This window comes from Protopterus annectens, chromosome 13.part0, assembly GCF_019279795.1.
Source record: "Protopterus annectens isolate FY-2018-M chromosome 13.part0, PAN1.0, whole genome shotgun sequence".
Classification (NCBI taxonomy): Eukaryota; Metazoa; Chordata; order Ceratodontiformes; family Protopteridae; genus Protopterus; species Protopterus annectens.
In genome coordinates this window covers 98153174-98179507 of record NC_056747.1, presented here as the reverse complement: position 1 = coordinate 98179507, position 26334 = coordinate 98153174, and the positions used below count along the sequence as shown (strand labels likewise).

Below are 26334 nucleotides of genomic sequence, written 5' to 3'. Positions count from 1 at the left end.
TATTTTACTTTTTTTCTTTTTTTTGGTCTTGTAGTACTCAGCAGTGCAACTCTCGATATTTCAATAGGGAGCCAATTTGTAGGCATTTCTCAATACAGGTAAGGAAGTTCATATCCCTGCTGTGCATGCATGTGTGTGTGTGTGTGTGTGTGTGTGTGTGTGTGTGTGTGTGTGTGTGTGTGTGTGTGTGTGTGTGTGTGTCTCCTTTTTTTTATGTGGGCAACCAGTTGTTAGTGCATCATGTCTGTGTTAAAAAGAAATTAACCGAGGATTCACATCAGGTTTGAATGTACACCTTCCTTTGTTTTCTCTTCTCCTGGGTCATCAAGCCACTCATCAATGTCAGCACAGTAGGCATGTTCAAAGTTACCAACCATGGGTACTGTACAAAATCAGTACTTTTCAGCCATGAACTTATGGCTTTTTAAAAAAATTGTTTTTCATATTCAGACGGCAACTGGATGGCAAGTGTACAGAGTGGCTGCATAATGAAATGAGAAGTGTCCATAGTAGCCGAAACACTAGAGGTACACTTACATTCCAGTGATTTACAGATTATCTTCAACATACATTTAGAATTGCACACACAATTTAGACAATATCGCACTATTCATCATTGTGGTTTTGCAGGAGATGTGGGGGAGGCAGGCTACCACATGGAGTGCAGAGGGGCTTTCTCCCTGCAAAACTGTTTATTTGTTGTGTATGACTGAGAAAGTAAAAAAAATATATATATATATATATATATATATATATATATATATATATCTATCTATATATATATATATATGTTTGCCTTTACGTGCTGGCTTGTCAACAGATTGTCACTGCTGACAGCTAAAACTCAGCTTGACTTTGATGAGTTAGCTGTTGAAGTAAACAGATCACTTTAGGGCCTTTAAATGCAGATTCAGTTTGACCTGCTGACTTTTATTATACTTTGTTTCTTTACAGTGAATAGGGATTGAAGCCATACAAATAGAAGTGGATCCTGGTCAAATGGGGAGGTAGGCAGGATAAAGGACCAGTGTCCCCCCACATGGCTGCCATTCTAGTGTTTCGTTACTTGGCTTACTAAACTTAATATAACAGACTATCTATTATTTCCTTCCAATTTATTTGCAGATAAATAATAAACACACTGTCAATACTGAGAAAACCAAGGATCACATCCAAAAAACATGGCACGTATGATGATGGTCCTGTTTACTACAATTTCCTTCCTTTACATCACAAGTACCCAGCTGCATAGGTAGCAACTAGACTTGCAGTTCAAAGGACAATTGAAGAGTCTAGCCTAAATTTCCAGTTGCCCCAAAGCACTGTTTCGTTATGTAACCTGCTCAAGGACAGGGCTTAACTATGAGGCAAAAATCAGAGATGCTCTGCAAAACTAAAAAGGAAGATAAAAGCAGACGACTCTAAGTGACTTCAAAAGTTAAGACAACAGGTTTTGCATCAACATTATTTGTGAACCACAAAAACTGTTAAACTATAATGACTGACACTGACTGAAATCTTACTGATTTACCAAAGAAAACAAAAAAACAGTTAATGAAGGTCTAGCAGTTAGTGTAGAGGATCAAGGCTTACTTCGGTTTGATTCTGTGTGACACTGTGCAAGTCACATAAATAGACAGTGCCTCTTTAACTAGGGCATTTTACACACATGCTAAAAAATTCCAAATCTACCTGCTGCAACTCTCATCTCATTCACATCCACCTGTTTTTAAATTCATCTGCTCTCATTTGGCATTGATGTTCATGCTGGTGCAGTTCCTCACTCTGTTCGGCTCATTACTACCACTAATGCTGCAACAAATACAAAAAAATGTTACTACAAAAAAAAAAAAAAACTCCAAAATGTTTGTTCGCTGCAAAGAGAATTGTCCTTTCTCGCTATTCGATACTTGTGGTTTAAATAAAGCAAATCACTGCCAATCTCTCATTTACTCTGCATTCTAGTTCCAGACTCTTTGACCAACAAATCTGCAAATGAAAGACAATCTAGAACACAAAGCAGGAAATATTCCTTTTAAAGAGCAATACTGGATGCAAAAGCAAGCAGTTGTGTTTTTTTTAATTAATGTTGTGGAAACTTTTCTTTTTCTTAATTTAATTTACTGTTATTTGGCTGGGCCCCTCAGCCTGAGCCAAGCCATAGGCAGCTGCCTAGGTCACCTTGTGCTAGATCTAGCCCCAATAGTAAACTGGTGCAGTAATAGCATATTTCACAACCATCTCTGATTTTGCAGAACAGCCATGATTTTGAAGCAGTTTTTCCCTGTCCCTCATAAAATGTTTAACTTTCTGTAAAATCATCAAGGGTTGTAGTCCATCAATAGGCATGACATTACAGTTTCATACTTCTTGGCATTCAGAAAATGCATGTTGATGGTGATGTCTTAAAAGTTATCTTTGTAATGTATCTCTCTAAAAAATTTGCTTTGTCATGATTATCTTAAATGCATCTATTGGTGCTTTTCTACCCAGGCCTCTGATGAAAATAGGCTTTGCCCAATCATACTTTCTTACTCAAATAAAAACAAGTTAATAGAGCAACAGGTTTTTATTTTAAGTGAATTGGTGTAATATCTAAAAATTGTCCCTTATTTTGAATCTTTGCCCTCCCCCTTCCCCATTTTTGGCTTTGTCCCTGATTACTGAGCAAAGAAATTAGAAGTGACTGTTCACAGGTACCATACTAATAGGATATAAATTCCTTAAAGTGCCATATGCAGAACAATGGTGTACCTACACAGATGTGGTACCCCTCACACAGATGTGATTTAAAAACAATGTTAACATTGTGCAGCAGAAATAATAGCACTGAAGTGCAACACTGTTAGAATAGGCAAGTCTCACCAATGACAGCATTGGCAACACTGTTGCATGTCTTTGCCTTACAGGTTCACCAAATGATGGAAATCCTCTCAGCATGGTGGGTAATTTTAAAGACATACATAAATTTTCTTTTTTTCCCCTCAGTGAAACTACTAGAATAGCTAAAAGGAAAATTATGTTTGCTTACATAATTACTACTACAATTGCCAGCTAAATTAACAAGTTAGATTGCACTTACATTTTTCCATCAGACTGCTTATGTAATAAGATGGACATTAAAGCTACTGAATAAGAAACGTATGATGTTTGTATGCAGCTGAATATTTCTTAAAGCATGATACCCTCAAATACAAGTGTGCTTGTACCTGTGACAAATCTAAGGGCTTCATCTCATAAAAATGTTCCTTGACTCAAGATGGATGCCACACTGTATAAAATGTGGCCATGGGCAAGTGCTATACAACTTGGTCTGTCACATGAAATTCGACTTATAACATCAGAGCTTGAGTATTATGCTACAAAAAGTTTCTCAGAATTATCTAAGAGCAAAGGCTAAGTCAGCATCTTTACAAAGCCCTGCTTAAAATTACTTTGACTATGGGACCCTGACCACTGTACATTTTCTGCAAGCAACCATTTATCGGTAATTTTCCTGTATGTAAGGATAGTTTAATGTTAAGGGAATTATCTTTCTTATTATCTCAAACATATGCCAACATTTCTTAGTCAACCTATATTAGGGAGATCATCTTATCAGCTTAAAGGTATGTAGCACACCTTATTCAGCAGGACCTCCCAGACCTACCTTAGCACAGATGCCAAACTATACATAGATAATACGCAGACAGACAAATGGATTTTGAGAAGCTAGCTGGTATGTAGTTAAGGTAAAACCACCTCCAGCATAGAATCCTAAAGGGCTACAATCCCAGCTAAGAAAACTTTGAAATGCACAGCACTTCCATATTATTCAGCCTGCATTCTACTTGCATATTCTACATGCAGATGATCTTTGGCAAACCTACAAAAAGATAAATATTTAACATTTAGACTTCTCCTTCCTTCATCATGACATGTATAACAGAGTAACTGTGTGTGTGTGTGTGTGTGTGTATTATACAAACAGATCTAATGGTGTGTGTGAGCATATAAATTTATAGACATTCATATACATACAAAAACATAATGGTATGGGTGCATAGATAAATGTATGTACATACACAAAAACACACACACCTGAGTTGGGGGCTAGGTTGTGTGCATAAATACATAATAGTGCAGATGTCTGCAGTGCTGACTGTCATTACTTAGATCCCTGTTTTAGACCCCCATCTAGTGTACCCTCTGTGCAGAGTTTGCATATCTTCATTGTACGCATCTGCATTTTCACAAGGGATTTCATATTTCTTCCCACATACCAATAACATAGATAAAATGGTGATAATGTAATGGCACTTAGATGTATATGTATTTCTCTATGCCTCCGCACAACAGTCCTTCACTGGAACAGTTTCCTACCATATGCCCATTTTTTGATAGGATAGGCTTTAGGTTCCTGTAATCATATGTGTGTGTGTGTGTGTGTGTGTGTGTGTGTGTGTGTGTGTGTATATATATATATATATATATATATATATATATATATATATATACACACACAAACACATACACGTAAATGTGCAGCTGTGTATGTACATTTTTTTGTCTGTGTCTGCACACATGTATGTATGTATGTGTGAATAAAGCTATACAATATTCACATGCATGCAGTTTTCATTCATTTGGTCATCATGCCAGTTCATCAGAAGGGGATTTGTTGTCTTTTTTGATCAAATTCCCTTTCACTGAGTGCATTTGGAATGTCTGGTGTATGTTTCAATGTGCAAACTTCAAACAGTAGGTTGAAGAATTTCTCTTTCCCCATTGTCACACAACCTCAGAGTTGGTATACATTTAGCAGTAGTGCTGAGGGGCACAGTACATAGCAGTATAGTTGGATGTAGTCCCGTAATACAAAAGAAGAAGCCTTAGCTGGTGCTTGTGGTGACCTGTAGATAACCACTGCTGAACTGTTTAATATATGTTAGATCTGAATCAATGTGGGTTTATTGCAGGTAGTTCTGTTTTCAAGTGTGCTACTGATTTATTTTATTTTTTTAAATTCTCAAATCTCAAACTAATTTATTGAGGAACTAAGGCAAGAAACAAAAACTTTCAGAACACTGAATCAGTATTTAAACCATGTTGAAAAGAGACCCTTGTCTTTTAAGAGGTTTGGATGAGTAGTTAATTAGGCTAGTCATAAACCATAAAGCACAATCCTGAACTCATACAAAATGAAAGAGAAACTGGTTTTAACCAAACAGGAGTGGTTCAAATAATAAAAACAATGTAAGCTTTTACATCATAAAACAGCATTAAAAATTAATCATATGTTCCCCTAGTATTCAATTATGCAACTCTTTCATTTTTAAAATTGGATTTAAACTGCACATCTTAAGTGCTGGAAAAGAGACTGCATTAAGTTTCATTATCCAATTATTTTCTTTATGTTCAGTTTTATTTATTACATCATCTACTCTAGCATCAAAAAATACTCCTTTCAGCACAAAAAAATTAAATCATCATTAGTTGTCATAACATATTTATGTTTTGCTAAAACATCAGGGACATTTACTTTCCTAATGTCATACATATGTTGCAATGTACATCCTTCGAGTTTTCTGTCAGTTTTCCCTACATAAAAAGCATGACATGTGTTGCATTTAGCCATATATATCACATACAGTGTCACAATCTGCTTGTACATTAAAGTTTAAGTCTTATTACTAACTATATGCTTAACAGTTATTAACTATATATTTTTATATTTGTTGAGTGTAAGCCCACTAGACAATTTGTCACTTTTTAATAGTGATCCAGAGAGAGAGTCTGGAACTTGTTCAGAGTTGCACAGTATGCAAATGAAGATGGAAGGAATCAAACTCTAACAAAGGCACATGAACAACTCAGTAGCAACTAAGAGGTTTAGTTGTCTGCATTAAATACTAGTATAATTGAAATAATTACAGTCAGTGCATGAAAAGGGTACCTATTCATTGACTGCCAACTGTTAACCTTATACTATGGGTGGCAGAATCAGTTTTGAAAATGAGAGACTTACTTGTTAGTATTTAAGTAGCATTGTATGATGTTCATTTTATTACTTGAGAAAGCATTTATATGAAAGCTTATATTGTACAGTTATTAATCATCTACTGTGAATAGAACAGCTTCTGTTTAGTGGTTTATATTTATTATTAAACAAGGTAATGTTTTTTTTTTCTACCAGTACTTTTTTATGGATATTCAGAGAAGATTTACTAAGAGGATTCCAAAGTGTACTGGTAGAAATTACACTGCTATGCAAACATTTTTACTTTACAGTGTCAGTGATATATATATATATATATATATATATATATATATATATATATAAATAAGTGGTCAGGAATGCCTTTCTTTTAAGACTATAAATTCCTTTTTCAGTGCCTCTCAGATTATACATATCACTGTGAAAGATCTTTGATGAGTGTTAATATATGCTTTATTTAAGTCCCAGTTAAAAAAAAAAAAAAAAACTAACAGAAGCTTTATTAATCAGCAAATTCTTATAGTGGGGACTTCTCTTAGATATTAGGCACTCAAATCTTTGAATATATTCAATGTTCTGCTTGATTCTTGGGTGAACACTATTTGCATATTTAAGTGACAAAACCATAATTACATTACAAAGAAACAAGTTACTATATGTAGCACCAAGTAGCAATACACAAAACATAGTCCAATAGGACTGACATATCTAACACGCAATACAGAAAAAGAACATGAGCAATACAAATGTTTCCTATTAATAGTACATAAAACTAACACACTTCAACAAATGCAACCTCTTCAAATGAGAAAATGTAAGTAAAGTTAAATCTGTTGAAATATTAACTATTGAAGAAGTGTTGACATATATTAATAATGAAAGACAAAGACATGAAATGTCTTTCTTTAATAAAATGCACTTTATCAGAACAAATCAGAGTCTGCTTCCAGTATTTGATACGGAGACTCTGCAGTAAAAGTGTCCAATATGGCTACAGCAAAGCATGATGGTAGTTTAAACATGGCAAAGGTTCCTATGTGGATACAGATAAAGGAATCAGAGCCACAACTCTTTAGTCATTCTTAATTCTGTACATATTTCTGCATTTTAGGAAAGTATTTTCAAATACAGTGTGATTTTTTTTTATGAAATTAATTCAATAATCTTTAAATCATTTTCCCTACAGGCAGATAATAAGAAAAAATTAATCACACTGGCAACAGCATTCGATAGGACAAAAGACTGTATCATGACTATAAAGCAAAAGGATCAGACTTGCGAAGGTAAGTACCAGGAGCAGTACAGGGGAAACTGTTGATAAGCAATGTGTCCAGGAATGTAATTAACTGAAGGACCTCACTGGATACTGATAGTCAATTATTTGAATAATGTGCAGAGTTTTTGTCATTGATCTTCAGTACCAATAAGTGTAAGGCATTTCTATAAAGAAAGCTGTGAACAAGATGTTTGGAGAAGATGGTTTAGTTGACCACTTAGATGAAAACAAATCTTAGCAGTTCACAGAGGTTTACCAGAAAAGGGGACACTGAGCCAGGTATGGATTATCCCTATAGTAGGTCAGTAATAAAGTTTCACCCAGAATGTTGACAAACTTTTTCAGCTTTTATCCAAGGATAATCTATTTCAACTTACCTTTGAAAAAGTGAACATTTTAATGTCCCAGTGGGATAACTTTATCTGCATTTTTTTTTATTTTTGTTGAATGTTAACCCACTTAGGTATTTACAGGACTTTTCAGGAGTATCCACAAAACAGAAAAGATTACACACTGAAGGGACACATGGATACTTCAGGGTCATTACAGTATGTCAGAGGAAAACATACCACGTTTAGAGGAGTTATTTGGCAAAACAATGTTAATTGCTAAGAGCAGTTACTCCCAAGTACAAACCCAGAAAAAAAATGGCCAAAGTATTTTTTCTTTAAACGCTTTCATTAAATATTTGAATAGAGTACACTGTATACATTTTCATTTCTCTAAATTGTTCCAAGGAATGCAACAACAGAAGCAGAACTAGTTTATCCCAGCACAGCACATTATAACTTTAGACACCAGTTTATCCCAGCAAAGCACTTTAAACATCAGACATTACAGTAAGGTTGTTTAACAAATTTCACCAGCTATCCATTTCCTGCATTTTGGCACATTAACACATCATTTACATAAATTTAACACATCATTTACATAAATTTAAGCATCGTCAGCTAGATAATGGAAATATATTCCTACACCAGGATAGGCGCAGATGTTTAGATCTCTGACTCTGAGCATTTTATTCCCCTACCTTTGTGTCTTATCAACCTGTCTTACTTCCTTGCAAAACATTTTCACAGACTAATCACCAGATGTCCAGATATTTAGCTTTGCTTCTCCTCCTTACATCCTCCCTCATTCCATTCTCCCATGTCATCTTCTGAACCATATTCTTTGTTTTGCACCATTCACTTTTTACCTCCATTAACCTTAGCTTTGTTCCTATCTATTGCCCACCCCAGACTGCAATCTAACTATCCCTGCTTCGCTGATTTCATGATGGTGAAGGGGACTCAGTAATGGCTCAAGCCCTAAATTGTCTATCCATCCCTTATCCCCTACACATCAACCTTCTGTGTACATACAATTATACTCCCTTCTCCAGTTCATCTATTCACTTCCCTTTCACCTTTTGATACTCTCTCAAACTGTCCCATAATCTTCCCAAGCACTGCTTCCATTTTATCTCGCTCAACCCTTTTATTACTTTTCCTATGCAATTCCTAAGGAGTTCACAATCTTATTTATATGCTTCAGCTCCTTTCTAATCCCTGCTGGTTTCTTCCTGACAGTAGTAGCCATTCTAATCTTGCCTTATCAGTCCAGATAGATACTTCTTTGCCCTCCATGCATCCTTATTTACATTTTAGAAAGCCAGTACCAGTTTTTCTGTATCCATCGTATTATGTATAATGAAAATATGGAGGGGGGGTAAGCCCAACTTTGGGTAGTACAGAAAAATTGAATGCTTCCATAATTTTATTTAATGCATTTTGACATCTGTAATACAGTTTCATTCCTCTCATACAACTTAATTCTAGATTTAACACTTATAATCTTGTCCCAGTATTATCCCATAATTCCTTTATGTGTCTTCAGGAAGGCCAAAACAGGATCTTTTCATTAAAGCTTGGTCATATAAAGATACAAGTTCTCTCTTCCCTGCCTGCTTTTCCACATCATTTTACCTCCCAGTCCCTCTCCTCCCTTACCAAACATCTCCAAACTTCCCAAACACATCTAATCAGAATACCTATGTCTATTGTCCTTGCACTCTTAATGGAGGTCTACTCTTAAAAAAAGCCAGCACAACACTCCTTCCTTTGCATACTTTCGGATCCTTCATCTTTAGTTCCCATAAAGTTACAATTTTCACCTATTAAATTTCCTCAAATATCCTTTTGCTCGTAAAGGTGTTATTCATCTTCCTAGCCTCTCTTACTGCTTCCCAAGCTGTTCCACTAACTCATGTGTGGACCATCTCTCCCACCTATGCTGTCCCCTCAGTGCCAGATATATTTGGTTGAAACAAGTCTTCCTCTACAATGCAGAAGAATCTTCAAGCATCCCAGACATTGCCTTCCTTCTACAAAGGTTGCAGTACCAACCTCTGAACACTTCCTTTGTGGCATTCATACCCAACATACCTTGCTTCTAAGCTATTACCTGCATCCCTCGTCATTTTTTGCATCTGTTCCTCTCATTTATCCCAGTGACTCACACATTCTGCTCATAATGTAGCAATCACTTCCTCTCCTTCCGTAAAAGCCTCCATTTTTGTCCTCTTTCTAGCCACCATGAACCTATCACCCTCTCCTTTTTAGAACCAGTACTTTCCCCAGAGTTGGACACTTTCAATATGTTTACCTACAATACCATCTATGCATATTCCTCTTATGGTCAGATATATCCTCTCATTTTTGCCTCAGTCTACTTACCCCAACATCCTGTTTCCCTATCCTGTACAACTCTACCCCTTTTACTTGAGGCCCTGTTTACTCTTTCTGGATTTCAAAGGGACCCGTGTTAAAAAAAAGTAATAGGAGCAAAATATACTTTGCCACAACAGTCCCTGCTCCTCTAATCCCCATTGCAAGTTTCATTCCAGTATTTTGCCTTATACAATTTCACAGTGGAAATAGTTGCTTTTTTCCCTTCTCTTAACCACTTATTGAACTTGGGTTGGATGGGTTTGGAACCAGTAGACTTTATAGGTTCATAGGTAGGTACTAGGCTATTTGCCCAAAGGCATTTATAAGCCTAGCCAGAATGTGTTGGCTTTCAACACCCCCTTAGATTAGTTCCCTGTGCCTATGTCCAGCAGAGCCACTAAAGTGATCCCCAAGGTAAACTTTGTTTCCCATCCACTCATCAAGATTTCTTTTGAAGAGTGTTAGCGAGGAGCTCTGCCTAATATAGATTGGGATCTTGTTCCAAAGCAAGGGAAGTCTCTGGAACAGGATTCTATCCCTCCAGCACATCCTATTTATTGTTGTGGTGAGGTTGAGATCCGTAGAGCGTGTGGCTCGTGGGCATAAGGTTTTCTTTAGGTGGAGCATGTCCATCAGTTCTGGGTTGGACATGGCCTTGTATGTCAGGCAGAGATCACCTCTGAGTAGGCAGTATGCAACTGAGTACAGCTGTAATTTCTTCAGTCAAGCTGCATAGGGCATCTGTTTGAGGCCAGTGATCCTCTTGGTGAGGTACTTCTGTGGTCTTTCCAGCTGTTGCAGGTGTCTTGTAAGGTTCATAGGTAGGTACTAGGCTATCTGCCAGAGGGCATTTTTAAGCCTAGCCAGAGTGTGTCGGCTTTCGACACCCCCATTGATTAATTAACTGAGCCTCTGTCAAGCAGAGCCAATAAAGTGATACCAGGGGTGTATTTTCTGTTACCCATCCACTCATCAAGGCTTCTCTTGAAGAGTGTTAGTGAGGGGCTCTGCCTAATGTAGTTAGGAATTTTGTTCCAAAGCATGGGGAGTCTCTGTGACAGTAATCTATTCCTCCAGCATGTTCTACTTATTGTTGTGGCGAGGTTTAGCTCACTAGAGTGCGTGGCTTGCAGTGACTTGGATTTCTTTAGGTGGAGCATGCCCATCAGTTCTGAGTTGGACGTGGCTTTGTAAGTCAGGCAGAGATCACCTCTGAGTAAGCGATATGCCACTGAGTACAGCTGGAGTTTTTTCAGTCAGGCTGCATAGGACATATGTTTGAGGCCAGTAATCCTCTTGGTGAGGTGCTTTTGTGGTCTTTCCAGCTGTTGGAGGTATCTTGTGAGGTATATCCCAAATGGGGGCATTGTACTCTATGATGGGTCTGATGAGTGACGAGTAGAGGGGCACTATAACCTCTTTATTTCTAGATGGAACCCCTTAGTAATTAGATGAGCCACATAGAAGGATTTCCTAACTACTTTGGCAGTATGATTGTCAAACGAGAGATTACTATCTACCTGGGTCCCCAGATCTCTTATTACCTCTTCTGTATTAAGGGGGCTGCCGCCTATGTGGTAATTCATGGGTGTTTTGTTTTTCCCAAACGGGATGACTATGCATTTTTTGGCATTTAGCTTGAGGCCATGACTTTGACACCGGGTGTCTGTCTCAGTAAGGCCTTTTTGAAGGATGTCCGTGTCAGCCGGAGAGTCAATTATGGTTCCCAGTTTGCAGTCATTGGCGAACTTGGCTAGCCATAGTCCTCCTGTGTTTGCCTGTACATCTGAAAAATATATGCCGAACAGTAGGGGTCCCAGAACTGAGCCTTACGGGACACCACTTGTGACTTATTTAGAGTCAGACCTGGAGCCCGCTATTCTTACCATGTGAGTTCTGTCTGTAAGCCAGTTGGCACCCCATCTTGTGATGTAGGGGTTTATGTTCAGGCTGGTGAGTTTTTCTATAATATCTGAGTGAGGAATGGTGTCAAACGCCTTGGCGAAATCAAGGTAGGCTGTGTGAGCCACCTTTCCCTCCTCTATGGCCTTGGTGACTGTCTCGAAGAAGTCAACCAGGTATAGTAGACATGATCTGCCCTTAACAAAGCCGAACTGTGTTGGGTCAAGTGTTTGGAGGCTCCCAATGTCTTTGTTAATGAGTTCCATGATGATGCGCTCCATAGCCTTGCAGACCAGGCTAGTCAGGCTTATAGGGCGATAGTTACCAGGGTCAGTTATGGCCCCTCCTTTGTGGAGTGGAATAACCGGTGATGTGCGCCATTCAATGGGCACATAGCCTGTGGAGAGGCTGAGGTTGAACAGCGTGTTTAGGTGGGGAGTTAGTTCGTGCAAGATGCAGCCTCGGACACCATCTGGCCCCATTAATGCTGTGATTTTAGCTTTTGAAAGGGCTGTTTTCACCTGTACTTCTGTGATTTCTGGTACACTACACTTTTCCGGTATTGCTGTGGGCCCTTTTGAAGGTGAGGGGGAGGTGAAGTTTGCACTGAATATCTGCCAGGATGTTGGCAATATCAATAGGTTCAGTATATTTTGTGCTATTTTGCACTATCTGCGAGTTGCCACTTAGATTCTTGACATAGCTAAAGAAGGCTTTGTGGTTATCTTTTGAATCCTTGGCTATTTATCTTTTGGAGTTACCCTTGGATGATTTTATGAGGGACCTTAGTTTCTTACTGATACTGATCAGAGTTGTCTTTCCTTCTTAGGATTTGCTTTTTTTCTGAACTAGTTTCCTCCTTCTTTTGTATAACCTGTTTATGGCAGGGGTCCACCAGACTGGTTTCCTTCTCTTAGGGGAGTGAGTCTTGGTCTTGCTAGGGATGGCACGATCCATGCATCCTTGTAGGTGCTCATATAGTGCAATTGTAAAGGATTCTGCATCTTGGGCAGTGTTATCCTTTAGCGTGGGGGCTGTGAAACTTATCACCTCTGCCTTAAGTTAGGTGAAGTTTGCTTTAGAAAAGTTTTGCACTGTGGTTTCCTTGGTTGGGGGTGGTGGTGGGGTGTGGACATCCAGGGTGATTAGTTTATGGTCTGCTCTAAACAGTGATGGGTTGACCTCTGGTACGGAACACCAGTGATGGTGATGACCAGGTCCAATATGTTGCGGCCTCTGGTAGCGGCATTGACCAGCTGATCCAGGGCATTTGAGTTGACAAATTCCAGGAAGTGCTGAGCCTGGGAGTTTATACTCAAGTAGTTTTCCCAGTTAATGGTTGCGTAATTGAAATCACCCAATATCAGGGTGTTCAGTAGGATCTTCATGTTTTCCAGTGTCTGCAGAAAGGCGGAGTGGTGGTCCTGGGTCATGGAGGGTGATCTGTAGCAGGCCACAATTTGCATTGCAGATTTGCCCTATGTTAGTTGCACATGGATGATCTCAGAGGTTATCATGCTGTGCCACTAACCTGGAGGTGTGAGTATCCTTGATGAATATGGATACACCCCCTCCTTTTGTGTTTCAGTCTGTATTCTGTGGCCAAAATGTGTGTTATGAGTTGTATCCCAGTAGTGCTGGACTGCTCTCTGGAGCCTTGAACCAGGTTTCAGTTACTGCACAGATGTTGACGTTCTCCATACTTAGGAGTGCTTCGAGCGCATGCATTTTGAGATTTAAACTCCTGGCGTTGAGTAGTATAACCCTCATTTTTTTACTTGTGCTGTTTACAGTGGTGGGTTTGAATTTTGAGCCTTGCCTAAAAAAGGCACTATGGGGGCAGCAAGAGCCTTGGCCAGTATTCAAATGTCAAGGGGTGACAAGTGCAAGCAGTCTCTCGTGAAGCAACACGGCTTGTCGAGCATGTCATCCCAGGCTGACAGACACTGGATCCCCTTTGAATGACACCAGAAGCTTAGCCAATTGTTGAAACTGATCATTTTTTTCTTTATACTGAGGTATCCTTCTTGGTGAGGGCAGGATGCTACTCAGGGTCAGGGTCATACCCGCCTGGGCTACATGATCAGAGAGCTCTTCCATGTCTCTCTTCATGTAGTCCAGGGAGGTACATTTCAGGTCATTCACACCAACATTAACAATGACAGTCTCATATTTGTACTTTTTCTGGAGTGACCTGAGTGCTTGTGTTATGTGGCGGATTCTGGCTCCCGATAGGCAGCTAATAGTAACCTTCTCTTTGTCCAGCCTAGTGAGTGGAGAATCAGTGTGCTTGACTATTGAGTTGCCTATTACTAGTGTGTTAGGTATGTTATTTCGCCTTAAGGGCTGTGATTGTGTGGCACATTGATTTTGTGTTTTTATGTGCTGTCTGGTTTATGACAGGAGGTGCAGGTTTTGGGGTGTCTGCTTTGGAGCTCCCTGATGCTTTTGCAGGTTTTTATTTAGAGCCTCCAAGTATGATTTTGCGTATTTATGTGTATTTTTTGCCAGTGCTGGTTTAGTAGGTCTCTGTGAGGTTGGAGGTGTGGTGCAATTGTTAACCTTCTCCTCATGACTGTCTGTTTCAGTCTTGGGTGGAGAGACCTTAGCCTCCAGTTTAGCTGTATAATTGCATCTCTCGCATATGCTAGTGTTTTGTGGTAGGAGGAGAGGGCTGTCTGTGTACATGAGGCAGTTGTAACATTGCCTCAGGATACCCAGATTCACCAGCTGGACTGGAGAGTACACCTGAAGTTGCCCTTTGGTCATGCCTGAATAGTAGGGTGAGCTGCTTAGTCGCTTGGTTGGTGAGGGGTGGATAAAGAGCCTTACCCTGCTGGGCAGTCAAGTGTTGGGGTATATTAGTGATTGCTGTTAGGTCTGAGCAAGTGCTGGACTGTAGGATGCTTTTTGAGTGCTTAGGTTGAGAGTTAGACTAGTTTCAAGTGAAAAACCTGAAGAGGAGACTTAGTGGAGCCAGGAATAATTCAACCCTAGCTAACCAGTGCTGCCCAGTGCACAAAACCGTGAAAACGCGGTATTTAAACTACTAACTTCTGGGCTGGAACCACACCTCCAGGGATAGATGGCTGCTCAAAGTTCCCCTCTCTCACAGGTGAACAGAGAAACTTCCCTCTATCCAAGTAAGGTATGGGCAAATCAGAAACTTGTAGCACAGCCCTGAATTCAGCACTAGCCTGAAAACTGGACTATACTAGCTTAAAAAGGCAGGAAACAAGAATTTTTTTTTTTGGAAAAGATAAGGTAAAAACAGTAAAAAGTACACTTAAAACAGCTTTAAACGACTACAAGTGATCAGAAAAGGCTATCGCACTTTAGTGTGTAGCCTACAACAGTTAAACCATTTATTTAAATAAAAAACAACTTTTTAAAAGGGCAGGCAGTCAAATAAGTACAATATGTGAAAAAAAAAACAAGATTTTAAATCACAAGTGCTGGAAAAATTAGTGTTTAGGCAGAAAACAGTTAAGTACAGCAAGAAAATACAGAAAACTGATAATCACTCCGAAGTCTCTCTTTTAAGCTAGAAGGCTTGTATCAGTTTAAGGTTTTCTAGTGCTTTCCAGTAGGTTAGTTACAGGAAAGATGGGAAACAAGCGCAGATGTGGTCTTTTAAACCACAAAGTTGAAAGAGATGGACAATTTCCCGAATGATCAATAAACTACAATTCCTGGGCCAAGAATCACTCCTCTTGTGGTAGACAGGCTACCTAGTACTTACCACTCCCACTGATAAACTAGAAGGCTGCACTCCAACACAAAGGCTTGGGGGGACTCAGAAGCTTACAAACAGTCCTAGATACAGCAAATCTGTACCTGGACTAGACTAGTTACGGGAAAGGTGGGGATCAAGCGCAAACACGGGCTTTAAACCAGAAAGTTGAGAGAGATGGAAAAAAACTGCCCAAACGGCTAATAAACTACAATTTCTGGGCCAGAACCACTCCTCTTGTGGTAGATAGGCTACCTAGTTCTTACCACTCCCACTGATAAGCTAGAAGGCTTCCCTCCAACACAGAAAGGCTTGCGGGGCTCAGAAACTTACCAACAGTCCTGGATACAGCAACTCTGTATCTGGACTAGGCTAGTAATAGGAAAGGTGGGGAAACAGCGCAGGTGTGGCTTTTAAACCAGAAAGTTGAAAGAGATGGGGAAAAAACTGCCCAAACGGCCAGTAGCTACAATTTCTGGACCAGGAACCACTCCTCTTGTGATAGATAGACAGACAGACAGATAGACGGATAGATAGATAGACAGATAGATAGATAGACAGACAGACATTTATTTTTGCATAAGATCCCTGATCACTACTTTCCATAGGAAATCAGTACTGATGCTGTGTGACTGTGCAGTTGGTGGTAGAAATGTCAAACCTTAGTAGCCAGCTACTTTGATGTAAAGGATTAAAGACCTGTCTAGACCCACCTGACTAGAGTAGCAGCTCAGGTGCTTTTTAGGGCTAGAATAGGGAGAAGAAGAAATAAGAGAGAGAACCTGCTCACCTCTCCATAATGGGGGTGGGGGGTAGAGGTGGGTTAGCCTACTTGTGGGCATGCTCTTCCAGAGTTGCACAGAGATGCTATTTAAGTCACTATGAGTTCTTTCCTCACTTCTCATAGGTTTATCGGTTTATCGGTAAATACTAGCCTATCAGTCTGCAGATTATTACACGCCTAGCCAATAATCAGAAGTCAGAATCAAACTATATACCTTGCATCTGTGAGCTATAGACCTTAGCCAGTATGCTAAACCTCTTACACCAATCTCTGTTTCACTATCACATATGCTTATGAGCACACGTGAGAATGGCAGGGGAAATGCTCAACATTCCTATCCCTACTGCACAAGTCACAGATTGTGCTCATTGTCCAAATAGCTCCCAACTCTGAGAATGAATGGGCCACTGAGGTCTCATTCTATGGAATGAATGTTCTCATGGGGGTCACGAAAGATTAGCTAGATGGTCAAGTGTAGGTGGTTAGGGTCCCCAAAAAAGTATTCTGATCAATTTAACTCTGCATACCATATATTTTCTAGCTGCTATACTACAAACAGAGGCATACAGTTGTCTTGCCCCTTTATTAAATAAAAAAAATTGTTTACTCCACGTTTCACCATACTTTCACCTATTCAGGTCAGGATGCTCTCACCTGTTATGGTAATACTAAAGCCAACTCTTATGACAGAAGAAACACATGTTGTGCTGCCCAATAACAGTATTCTGTGCATACCTCACATTGCTTCTAAAATAGATTTGTCATTAATGAATTTAGCATACACAAATAGACTATCCTGGTTATAGAACATGCAGAAATACAATGCAGTGCATGGAGTGACAGGATTACACTCCAATATCAGGTGAGACCCCATCATAATAATGTTTAGGGGTATGTGTAACAATTGTTACAGACACACACACACACCTAAGTGCTGTTACACTTTGATCATCTGTTAGAGATTGCCCTTGCCTTTCAAATGCCTGTATCAACTTTTTCTCACTAAAGATTGCAGTAAGTCAAATATGCCAGAAATACAGTTTCACTCTTCTTATTGTTCAGAAAATGCATATAGATGCAAAACCTGCTGTTTTGCTAATTTTTTAAATGAATTAGAGTAGTATTTAAAACTGTCCCAAATTTTCTTCCTTTGACTCCACCTTCCCACCAGAGCCAGATCCTGCACTAGGTGATTTAGGCAGCTGCCTAGAGTCTGATATTGGTTGGTGGCCTGGCCTAGCCATAAGGGAAAAAAAAAACTCCCAATTACCCAATCCATTCAGCTGCTCCCTGGGTGCCTGTGTGTGAGTCTCCAAGAAAAAGACCATGCACTTCCCTGATGATTTTGACCTGCAGAAAGTCTCTTTCATTGGCTCAAACTGAGACTTTCTGCAACTCAAATTATCAGCACAGTCTTGCCAAGTACCACCATTGCTGTAATTTTGCGAGTTTTTAATCCCGAGTTCAGAACGGCATTGAAAGGGTTTTATTAGTTTGAATTATGGACTTTATAGATACTTGCCTTTGACCAAGCGTTTTTTTTGTCAAGGCTGTTTGCAGCAGTATGGTGGACAGCGTAAGGGAGAGACAGCACATGGCAGCATATAGTGGGTTTTGGAGACCTGGGTGCGCAACCCGAAGTAGTCACAGGTACTAGTTTTCTTAAGTCTGCCTACCATGCTCAATATAATGGTCAGTTGCAAGTGATTTTAATTTCATAGCTCTCACAGTGTATTTCTATTTTGATTTCACTTCTGTGAAGCTGATGCTTTTTTAGAGGCAAAACAGCAACTTTCATTTGAAATTAGTCATTAGGAGTGACATGTTAAACTCTACTATCCAGCTTCTTTTCAAGCAGGGAAAATGAGCTAGATGGAGGGGATACATCACTTCATTCAACAGTAACTGCTAGTGGGTTTGTTTAAACTTAGCCAAGGCAGAAACCAGGAACCGAAACTGGACGTTAAACCACTTTAATTCCAAGTATTAAAAAGCCAGTACTGCTCAGATCACAAATACAAAAACCACAGAGGTACAAGTTGAGCGCGCTTTCTCTTCGTTTAGTAACAAAGCTTCTTCAGAACATATTACATTCTCAAGTGCCCTCATTTTATATACATATCAATGAGTGTTAATTGGCATTAATTAACCTCTAATTACCCCTCTTGAATTGTAACCCATTAAACACCACACTAAAAACTTACAAAATAAAATATGTTCCAACAAAAGACTCTCTCGAATCTATACAACAATATCAGTGTGTATACTTGAGTTTGTTCCCCAAACAATCTACCAAAGTCATTGTGTTGAGATTAAGACAAGCTAAGTTATAATAGTAAGTAGTAGAGATTTTTATATGACAAAACACTGTTGAATTACATTGTATTTTAGGGTAGTAACTAGGCAATCCATTCCACAGTGTATAATTTTGATTATTTACATAATTGCTACTTTTAGGTGAAGTGTTTTTCACACTCACTGCCTACATAAATTATTTGCATTTTTAAGGTTGGTGAAGTTAAATACTTCAGCAATGGTTTTTAATGACATTTGGTAGATTGTTTGGGGAACAAACTCAAGTATACACACTGATATTGTTGTATAGATTCGAGAGAGTCTTTTGTTGGAACATATTTTATTTTGTAAGTCTTTAGTGTGGTGTTTAATGGGTTACAATTCAAGAGGGGTAATTAGGGGTTAATTAATGTCAATTAACACTCATTGATATGTATATAAAATGAGGGCACTTGAGAGTGTAATATGTTCTGATGAAGCTTTGTTACTAAACGAAGAGAAAGCGCGCTCAACTTGTACCTGTGTGGTTTCCGTATTTGTGATCTGAGCAGTACTGGCTTTTTAATACTTGGAATTAAAGTGGTTTAACATCCAGTTTTGGTTCCTGGTTTCTGCCTTGGCTTGGATTTTCTTGTTTTTTGCATCGTTTAAATTGATTTTGTTTGTTTAAACTTACCTGTGGGTATCCTGTATTGCTAAACCCCATATTTTCAAAGGATCCTTTAGGTTTTGTGTGTGTGTGCGTGTGTGTGTGCGTGTGCGTGTGCGTGTGTGTGTGTGTGTGTGTGTGTGTGTGTGTGTGTGTGTGTGTGTGTGTCAGCACTGGCCATTGTTATAGTATTTTGCTGGAGCAAGATAGATGCATTCAGCAAGAATTCCTTAAGTGAAATATGACTGGATAAATTATGGCCAATGCATATGCCAAATGCAGTGCCACCAGCTATACAAACAGACGGAGCATAGCGGGCCTTCTCTTACTGAGCAATTCTGAGTATGTAAAAGCAATCAGGAAGAAAGAGCACAAATCTAGCAAGTACAAATTACTCTGCCTTGTAAGTGCAAGCAAAGTAAATTCTGCACACCTTTTTAAACTGCAGGGTGAAGAAATACCTGGTGGTGATATCACAATGTCAAACATTTTTAGGGTGGTGTGTTTTTTTTCACCAAATATCTTTGGATTTAATACTTTGGAATTTCTGCAAGAGAAAAATATCTAGAAGACTGCCCCCTGTTGTCCGCACATCAGTATAGGCATTTATTCTATCTATCCTACAATTAGCATGAGTAGTTCATCTTCTAAAAAAAAAAAAAAAAATTTACATTTTTTTTTAACAATTTCTTTAGCTAAGATTTTTTATTATAATTACTGCTGTGTAAAACTGTTTTAGGTTATATCCACTATTACTATTACTTTTTGTAGATTTTTTCCTGGAGCTTTTTTCCCCGGGCCTCTACTGAAAATGGTCATATATCCATTTAGACTAGCCCAGTCAACAAATGTAAAATAAATAAATAAATACAATTCTAGTACATTTTTCCCTAGAAATATAGACTCATCTTCATCCAGAAGTATATAATTTGCTATAAAATCCAGCTTTTGTATCCAGTACACATGCAGGTCCACATATCTTGGTGGGTTTGTTTACAAATGGTTGTTGGGAGTTTACCTTTAATATTAAATGTAGGTGGGGGCACATTCTGAACCAAAACATGTGTATTAGGCTCATAATGAGATTCTCACGCAGACACAATTTCAAAATAGTAAACAGACCATTAAGGTACCGAAATGGTGTTACAAGCCATTTCTGGTAGTGGTGTTAAAGCAGGTTGAGTACAAAGTCTGTTGAGGTGCAAAGGAAGGAACTGATTCTAGTAATCAAGTGTTCTTGTTTCAGCCATGTTCTTTAGGTACAATCCTTGGATTTACTTGTTTTGTTGACTGTCAACAAAGTGTTTTGTTATTTGGCTGTAAATAAACTATACAGCATTAGCTACAGATTTCATGTGAATATTTTAACTGATTGGTCTGCTGTTGCTAAGTGTTTTTTCATCTTTCTCTCAAAGTGAATTTCTCAGTATCCATGTCTCGAATATAAGCCTTTTATGATCCGTGACCAGATCATAATCTTCCATGTAGTACATGGAGCGCCAGCAGATGTCTGACTGTTGCGTAACAATTAAGCACCTCCACAGCACCATTAAGCAACTAACAGTGACAAAAAACTGATTAAAAAAAAGTCCAAATGAAGTGTTTACTGGCATCCTGCTTCTTGGATGCTGCACTATTTATTGTGTTACGCCTTTCTAAGCTGTAAAATAATAGCCACTACCAGAGTTTTTTCCTTCTCTCAACTATTTGTAGTACATGATACCAGGTAAAGCTCCATGCACTATAAAAAATATATCAGGTGCTTAAAATAAATCTGGGAAGTTGTGTGTTCTTGACCTTGATGGCAAGAATGACCTCTTAATTGAATTTTTTGACATCCATGTCTCAAACACAACATCCCGGTTATGATCATAGACCTGATCATAATCCTCAATACTCAGGTTACAGAGTATTACTTGTGTACGAAACACATTCTACAAAACCTGCCTGCCGCAACCCAACCCCCACATACATATGTAAGTTCACAGACGCACATACATACACAACTTACCTTCATTCAACTACTTAGGACCAGGACAATTAACACTCTACAAATCTATACTTAAAATTAACATGCTCAATCAAAGTCTGAAGTGTATAAGCATGTAAGTGGTGAAGCTGTCATTCTATTCTCTGGAGTACTGTACCTCTCTAATAGAATGATACAGAGCCATAAAGCTATTAACAACATTCCTCAGTACTATATTATAACAGAAGCATCAGTAAGTCTATTCTAAAATACTTAATTTGCACAGAAAATAAACTTTGATGAAAATAAATACCCCTGTTACAAAGGAAAGGGAACATTACTTCAAATAGTGTTACTTTCTGTCACAAAATTTCATCAGTGGGGTGGAGCCAAGATGGCGCAGTGAAAGCAGCACTTTCTCAAAGATTTGTAGTAACTTTAAATTTTCTCAAGAAAATGAATCATAAAAGAACAATTTTAATACACACACAGATTAGGCTGTTGTCGAATTTCATGAAGTTATTCCAAAATGTTCCTGTCAAAATACTTTGAAGACTTACCAGATTGTTAAAGATATGTGCACTTCTAAACATTCCCATGCCAACTCCTGACTAAATAAGGACATACAACAAGTAACTTCTACTCTTCAAGAATCATTGAAAATAGATGGAGTACAGGAAAACTTAAAGCATGAGAGAAAACAATGTAAAACAGACAGAGCAACAACTAGAATTACTGATATGGGAAATGCTTTAAATGATGTAGAAGGAAGACTAAAGGAAGAAACACATACTGAATATCTATGAAAACAAAACACATGAGTAATAACACAAACCCAAAAACAGAGAAAGGAGATGTAACAGGAGAATGTTTTGTTTACCTGAAAAGACAAGTGTGGTCAAAACACCAAAATAACAACCAGCCGATCACTGTAACTCCAGGCTCGAACAGAACAGCAAATAGAACAGCAAGAATACTTCACAGCTAATGCAGTCACTAAAAACAACTGTTTAATCCAAAACGAAGATGAAGATTCCACACCAAATTACAATTGTGAAAAAACAGGAACATACAGGTTAAGCACTTTCATCTGTCCACAACAGAGTTCCTCAGAACCTTTGATAATTATAATGAACTACAATTTATAGCATCATTTGGCGCCAAAAAATCAATTAATCAATTGATTATGTTAAACATCTTAATACAATACAAAGCAAAAGCTAAAATAAAGAATGAGATAAAGAATTAATATTAAAATGCTGCATTCAATAAATATATCATATATTTAAATACCAATACATATACACATGCATATAAATTTTATAAAAATATATTTTTGTATATAATATAATATATATATATATATATATATATATATATATATATATATACATATATATAATATTATTAATAAAATTAATAAAAATACAGCTTAATAAAATTATTAATAATAAATTATTATTATAACTAATTTAAGAACATACTCTAATGTCACCATTAAAGGAGTGGACAATTTAAACAAGAAAGGTACTGTTATTAAAGATATTATATCTAGCCCCAAATTTGGTAGTAAATCAAGTTCAAAGTATGGAACAGTATCTATGAACAATAACAATGGCAAGGGAAGTAAATTGGGCAATGCTATTAATGATTTTTTAGTCGACGACTTTGAGTTTTCTATTAATGGTGACTTTAAACAAACACAGGGCAGGCATGCCTCTAGTATAACATCGGGCAGTCTGAAAACAAAGATTTTTCTTTTAGGAAAAAAACTGATTCATTTGAAATGTACTAAGCTAGACAATGCATATTTAGAGAAATGTATGAATGTTCATATTGTACCAAAAGGGTTACTTTTTTTAAACTTCCCTTGGGCATTGATTACAATAATACAGTTGTACAGGAATTTAATAAATTATTTGATACATTTGGCTATATGTACATGAAGATGATAATGAAATATAATGATGAAAAGATTGCGACATTATTGAATGAGCTAGAGGTTTTAAATGATGAAATTATACAAGATAATGAGTTTGAACAGTGGCATGACTTGTATTGTAAACAGTTTCACACAGCAAATAATAGGACTAAAAGTGTATATAATAGGAAGATGCACAAGATAGATAGGGATACTGAACAGTATAAGATAGGGAGGGTATACATTTGGCCACAATGCTATAGAGAAGGTAATAATGTTTTTAACCAGGAACAAAATATAGGGAGAGGTAAATATACTAGACAGGATGAGGATACAAATTTTCAAGGGGGGAGATTTTATCCTGCCCCAAAGAAATATCAGAAAAGGTATTAAATAGATGTAGTAGCATACAGCCAATTATTGGCAATGATGTGCTGAACATGTGTAAGGAAGTGAGTACTACGGACAGATATGTTTTGGATAAAGATAATGAAACATCTATTATAGCTGTTCAGAGTGTTGAAACAAGCGACAGTGGTAGACCCATGATACACACTTAAAGTGGATTTAAGGTATATAATTATACTAATGTTGAGATTACACAAGATTTTTTCACCCTTTTCAGTAAAGGAATGAAATACATTCCAACTGTTTGTTTCAATTTATTTGATACTATTAAAGAGATAAAATTATATTGTCGTAGATTAAATTTGGCATTATTTTTTAAGGATAAAAATGATGGGCCTAAGGAAAATGAGCAGAGGCTTGTAAAGAAAAGTTCATATATTCCGCCACCAAACCCACAAGTAGCTGTATACGAACAAGTGGTGTGTAGGGAAGTATATGAATTATACAAAAATATTAGGAAGCAGGCTGACTTCTACGGCATTTTTTGTGATAATTTAATGAAGGATGAATGAAAAACATTAGACGACATCATTTTGAATAAAGAGATTAGGATCATGAAACCCGACAAGGGTGGCGGGATTATATTATTTGATGTGGTAGAATACTACAGTGTGATTCATGATATTTTGTTTAATTCAGGTAATTATGAGGAAGTCTCTTTAAATCAAATTAATATTGGATATAGGCGTATGATTTAGCTATTGAAGAATACCTTTTAGACAATAGAATTAATAATGAGCTCTACAACTTCCTTAGGAACGAGTATCCTAGGATGGCCCATATTGTGGGTATTCCTAAAATTCATAAATGTTTGAAAAACCCTCCTTTTAGACCGATAATATCGGGATCTAAATCTAAAACATTTAATATGGGGGTTACTATTGACCATTGGACCAAACATGTATATGCAAATGTCCCACATTTAATTAAGGACTCCTGGGATTTTCTCAGTAAATTTAACCCCAGAAGTGTGGGGTGATGATATCACATTTATTACTGTAGACGTAAAAGATCTTTTTTCTTGTATACCTACTAATATAGGGTTGGAATATTTCTGTAATAGCTTGAAGAAGTTCTCTGGTTTAACTTGGGAGAAAATCAATCTTATATTAGACATGATGGGACTTATATTGGATCATAATTATATAGAGTTCCAGGGTGAAGTGTTTAGACAGACCAGAGGCGTAGCTATGGGTGCATCTTGTGCACCCATATTTGCTAACTTGGTGATGTTAGAATGGGAGGATCTCTTTATATTCCCAAGTGAATATTATAAGTATATATCGTTATATACACAATTTTTGGACGATCTTTTCATAATTTGGAAAGGGAAAAAGGAAATTATCCCAGATTTTATTAAGTATATTAACAGCACCACGGAATTTTTGAGTTTCACCCATAAAGTTGACAATAAAGGTATTGCGTACTTGGATACATATATTAGTAATAGTGGGGTTGGCTTTGTTTCAAAATTGTATAGAAAAAGTACAGTTTTGTACCTACCATAAATGTAGATGTTCGAAGATCCACATTGCTGCAGTCATAACTTATGGAATACCAAAGTATTACAGATCTGACATCTATCCTCAGTCTTTTCTTGCCCCAGATGTCAGCAGGCCCTAAAAAGAAAGGCCACAGCCAAAAATAGAATACTTCCCAAAGAGCATGTACAAAAAACAGCTACCACCCAAACCATACAACCATTCCTAACTACAGAGGGGACTGCAGCAATGTGGATCTTGAACATCTACATTTATGGTATACCATGTTCTTCATCTCACATTGCTGCAGTCATAACTTATGGGTAGAATCCCAAAGCAGAGGTAAAGGGAGGCTGGCAAAATCATAAAGCATTGGGAGCTGCCAAAATGCCCTGTAAGATTGCAGTGGCAAATCCAGCCCTAGATTTGGAATAAAGGGGAAGATGGTAATGTTTAGAAAAAGTGTGTACAGAACTCCAAGTAGCTGCTTCCAAAATATCTTTAGTAGCTACTCCCCTTAAAAAGCAGTAGAAGTGGCAGTAGCCCTAGTGGAGTGAGGTCTGATTCAGCGGAATCTCCTTACCATGATGAGAATAACAAAAAGCAATACAAAGGCCAATCCACTTAGAAATAGTTTGTTTTGAAACAGGTTTCCCCTGAGAACCCAAAGCAAAAGAAACAAACAACTGCTGAGACTGTCTGAACCCTTTAGTCTTGCTCAAATAATAACTGCCTATGAATATCCAAAGTGTGCAAAATTTTCTCTCCTTTATTTTGGGGATCTGCATAAAAAGTAGGCAAATGAATTGATTGGTTCAAGGCCACATTTGAAACCACTTTAGGCATAAAAGTAGGGTTAGAGATACCCTATCCTTATGAAAAATTAGGAAGGGTTCAACTGCCATAAGAGCCTGTAATTCAGAAACCCTTCTAGCAGGCGTAATGGCCAACAACAAAGCAGTCTTCCAAGACAAAACTTTAACTCAGCAGTAGCTGCAGGTTCAAAAGGAGGTAAAGTAAGTTTTCCAACACAAAATTGAGATCCCAGGCAGGAGTAGGTCTTATGTTCTTTGCCCCTCTAAGAAATTGCTTAAACAAAGGATGAGAGAATAATGGTGGGTCACAGTCATAGTGAGCAGAAATGGCTGCAGCATGAACTTTTTTAGAGGAGAAAGACAAACCCTTGTCTAATAATTTTGTAAGATATTGAAGAGAAACACTTAAATCA

General features: G+C 37.8%; 1 protein-coding gene across 1 annotated transcript in view; it reads left to right on the top strand.

The window, feature by feature from the left end:
• The window catches only part of LOC122817617 (plasmalemma vesicle associated protein), a 169363-nt gene that overhangs the window by 9980 nt on the left and 133049 nt on the right, over positions 1-26334 (top strand). The window contains exon 2 of the mRNA XM_044090662.1: positions 7164-7260. Coding sequence (XP_043946597.1) covers positions 7164-7260 — 97 coding nt within the window. The remainder of the gene's footprint in view (positions 1-7163; positions 7261-26334) is intronic.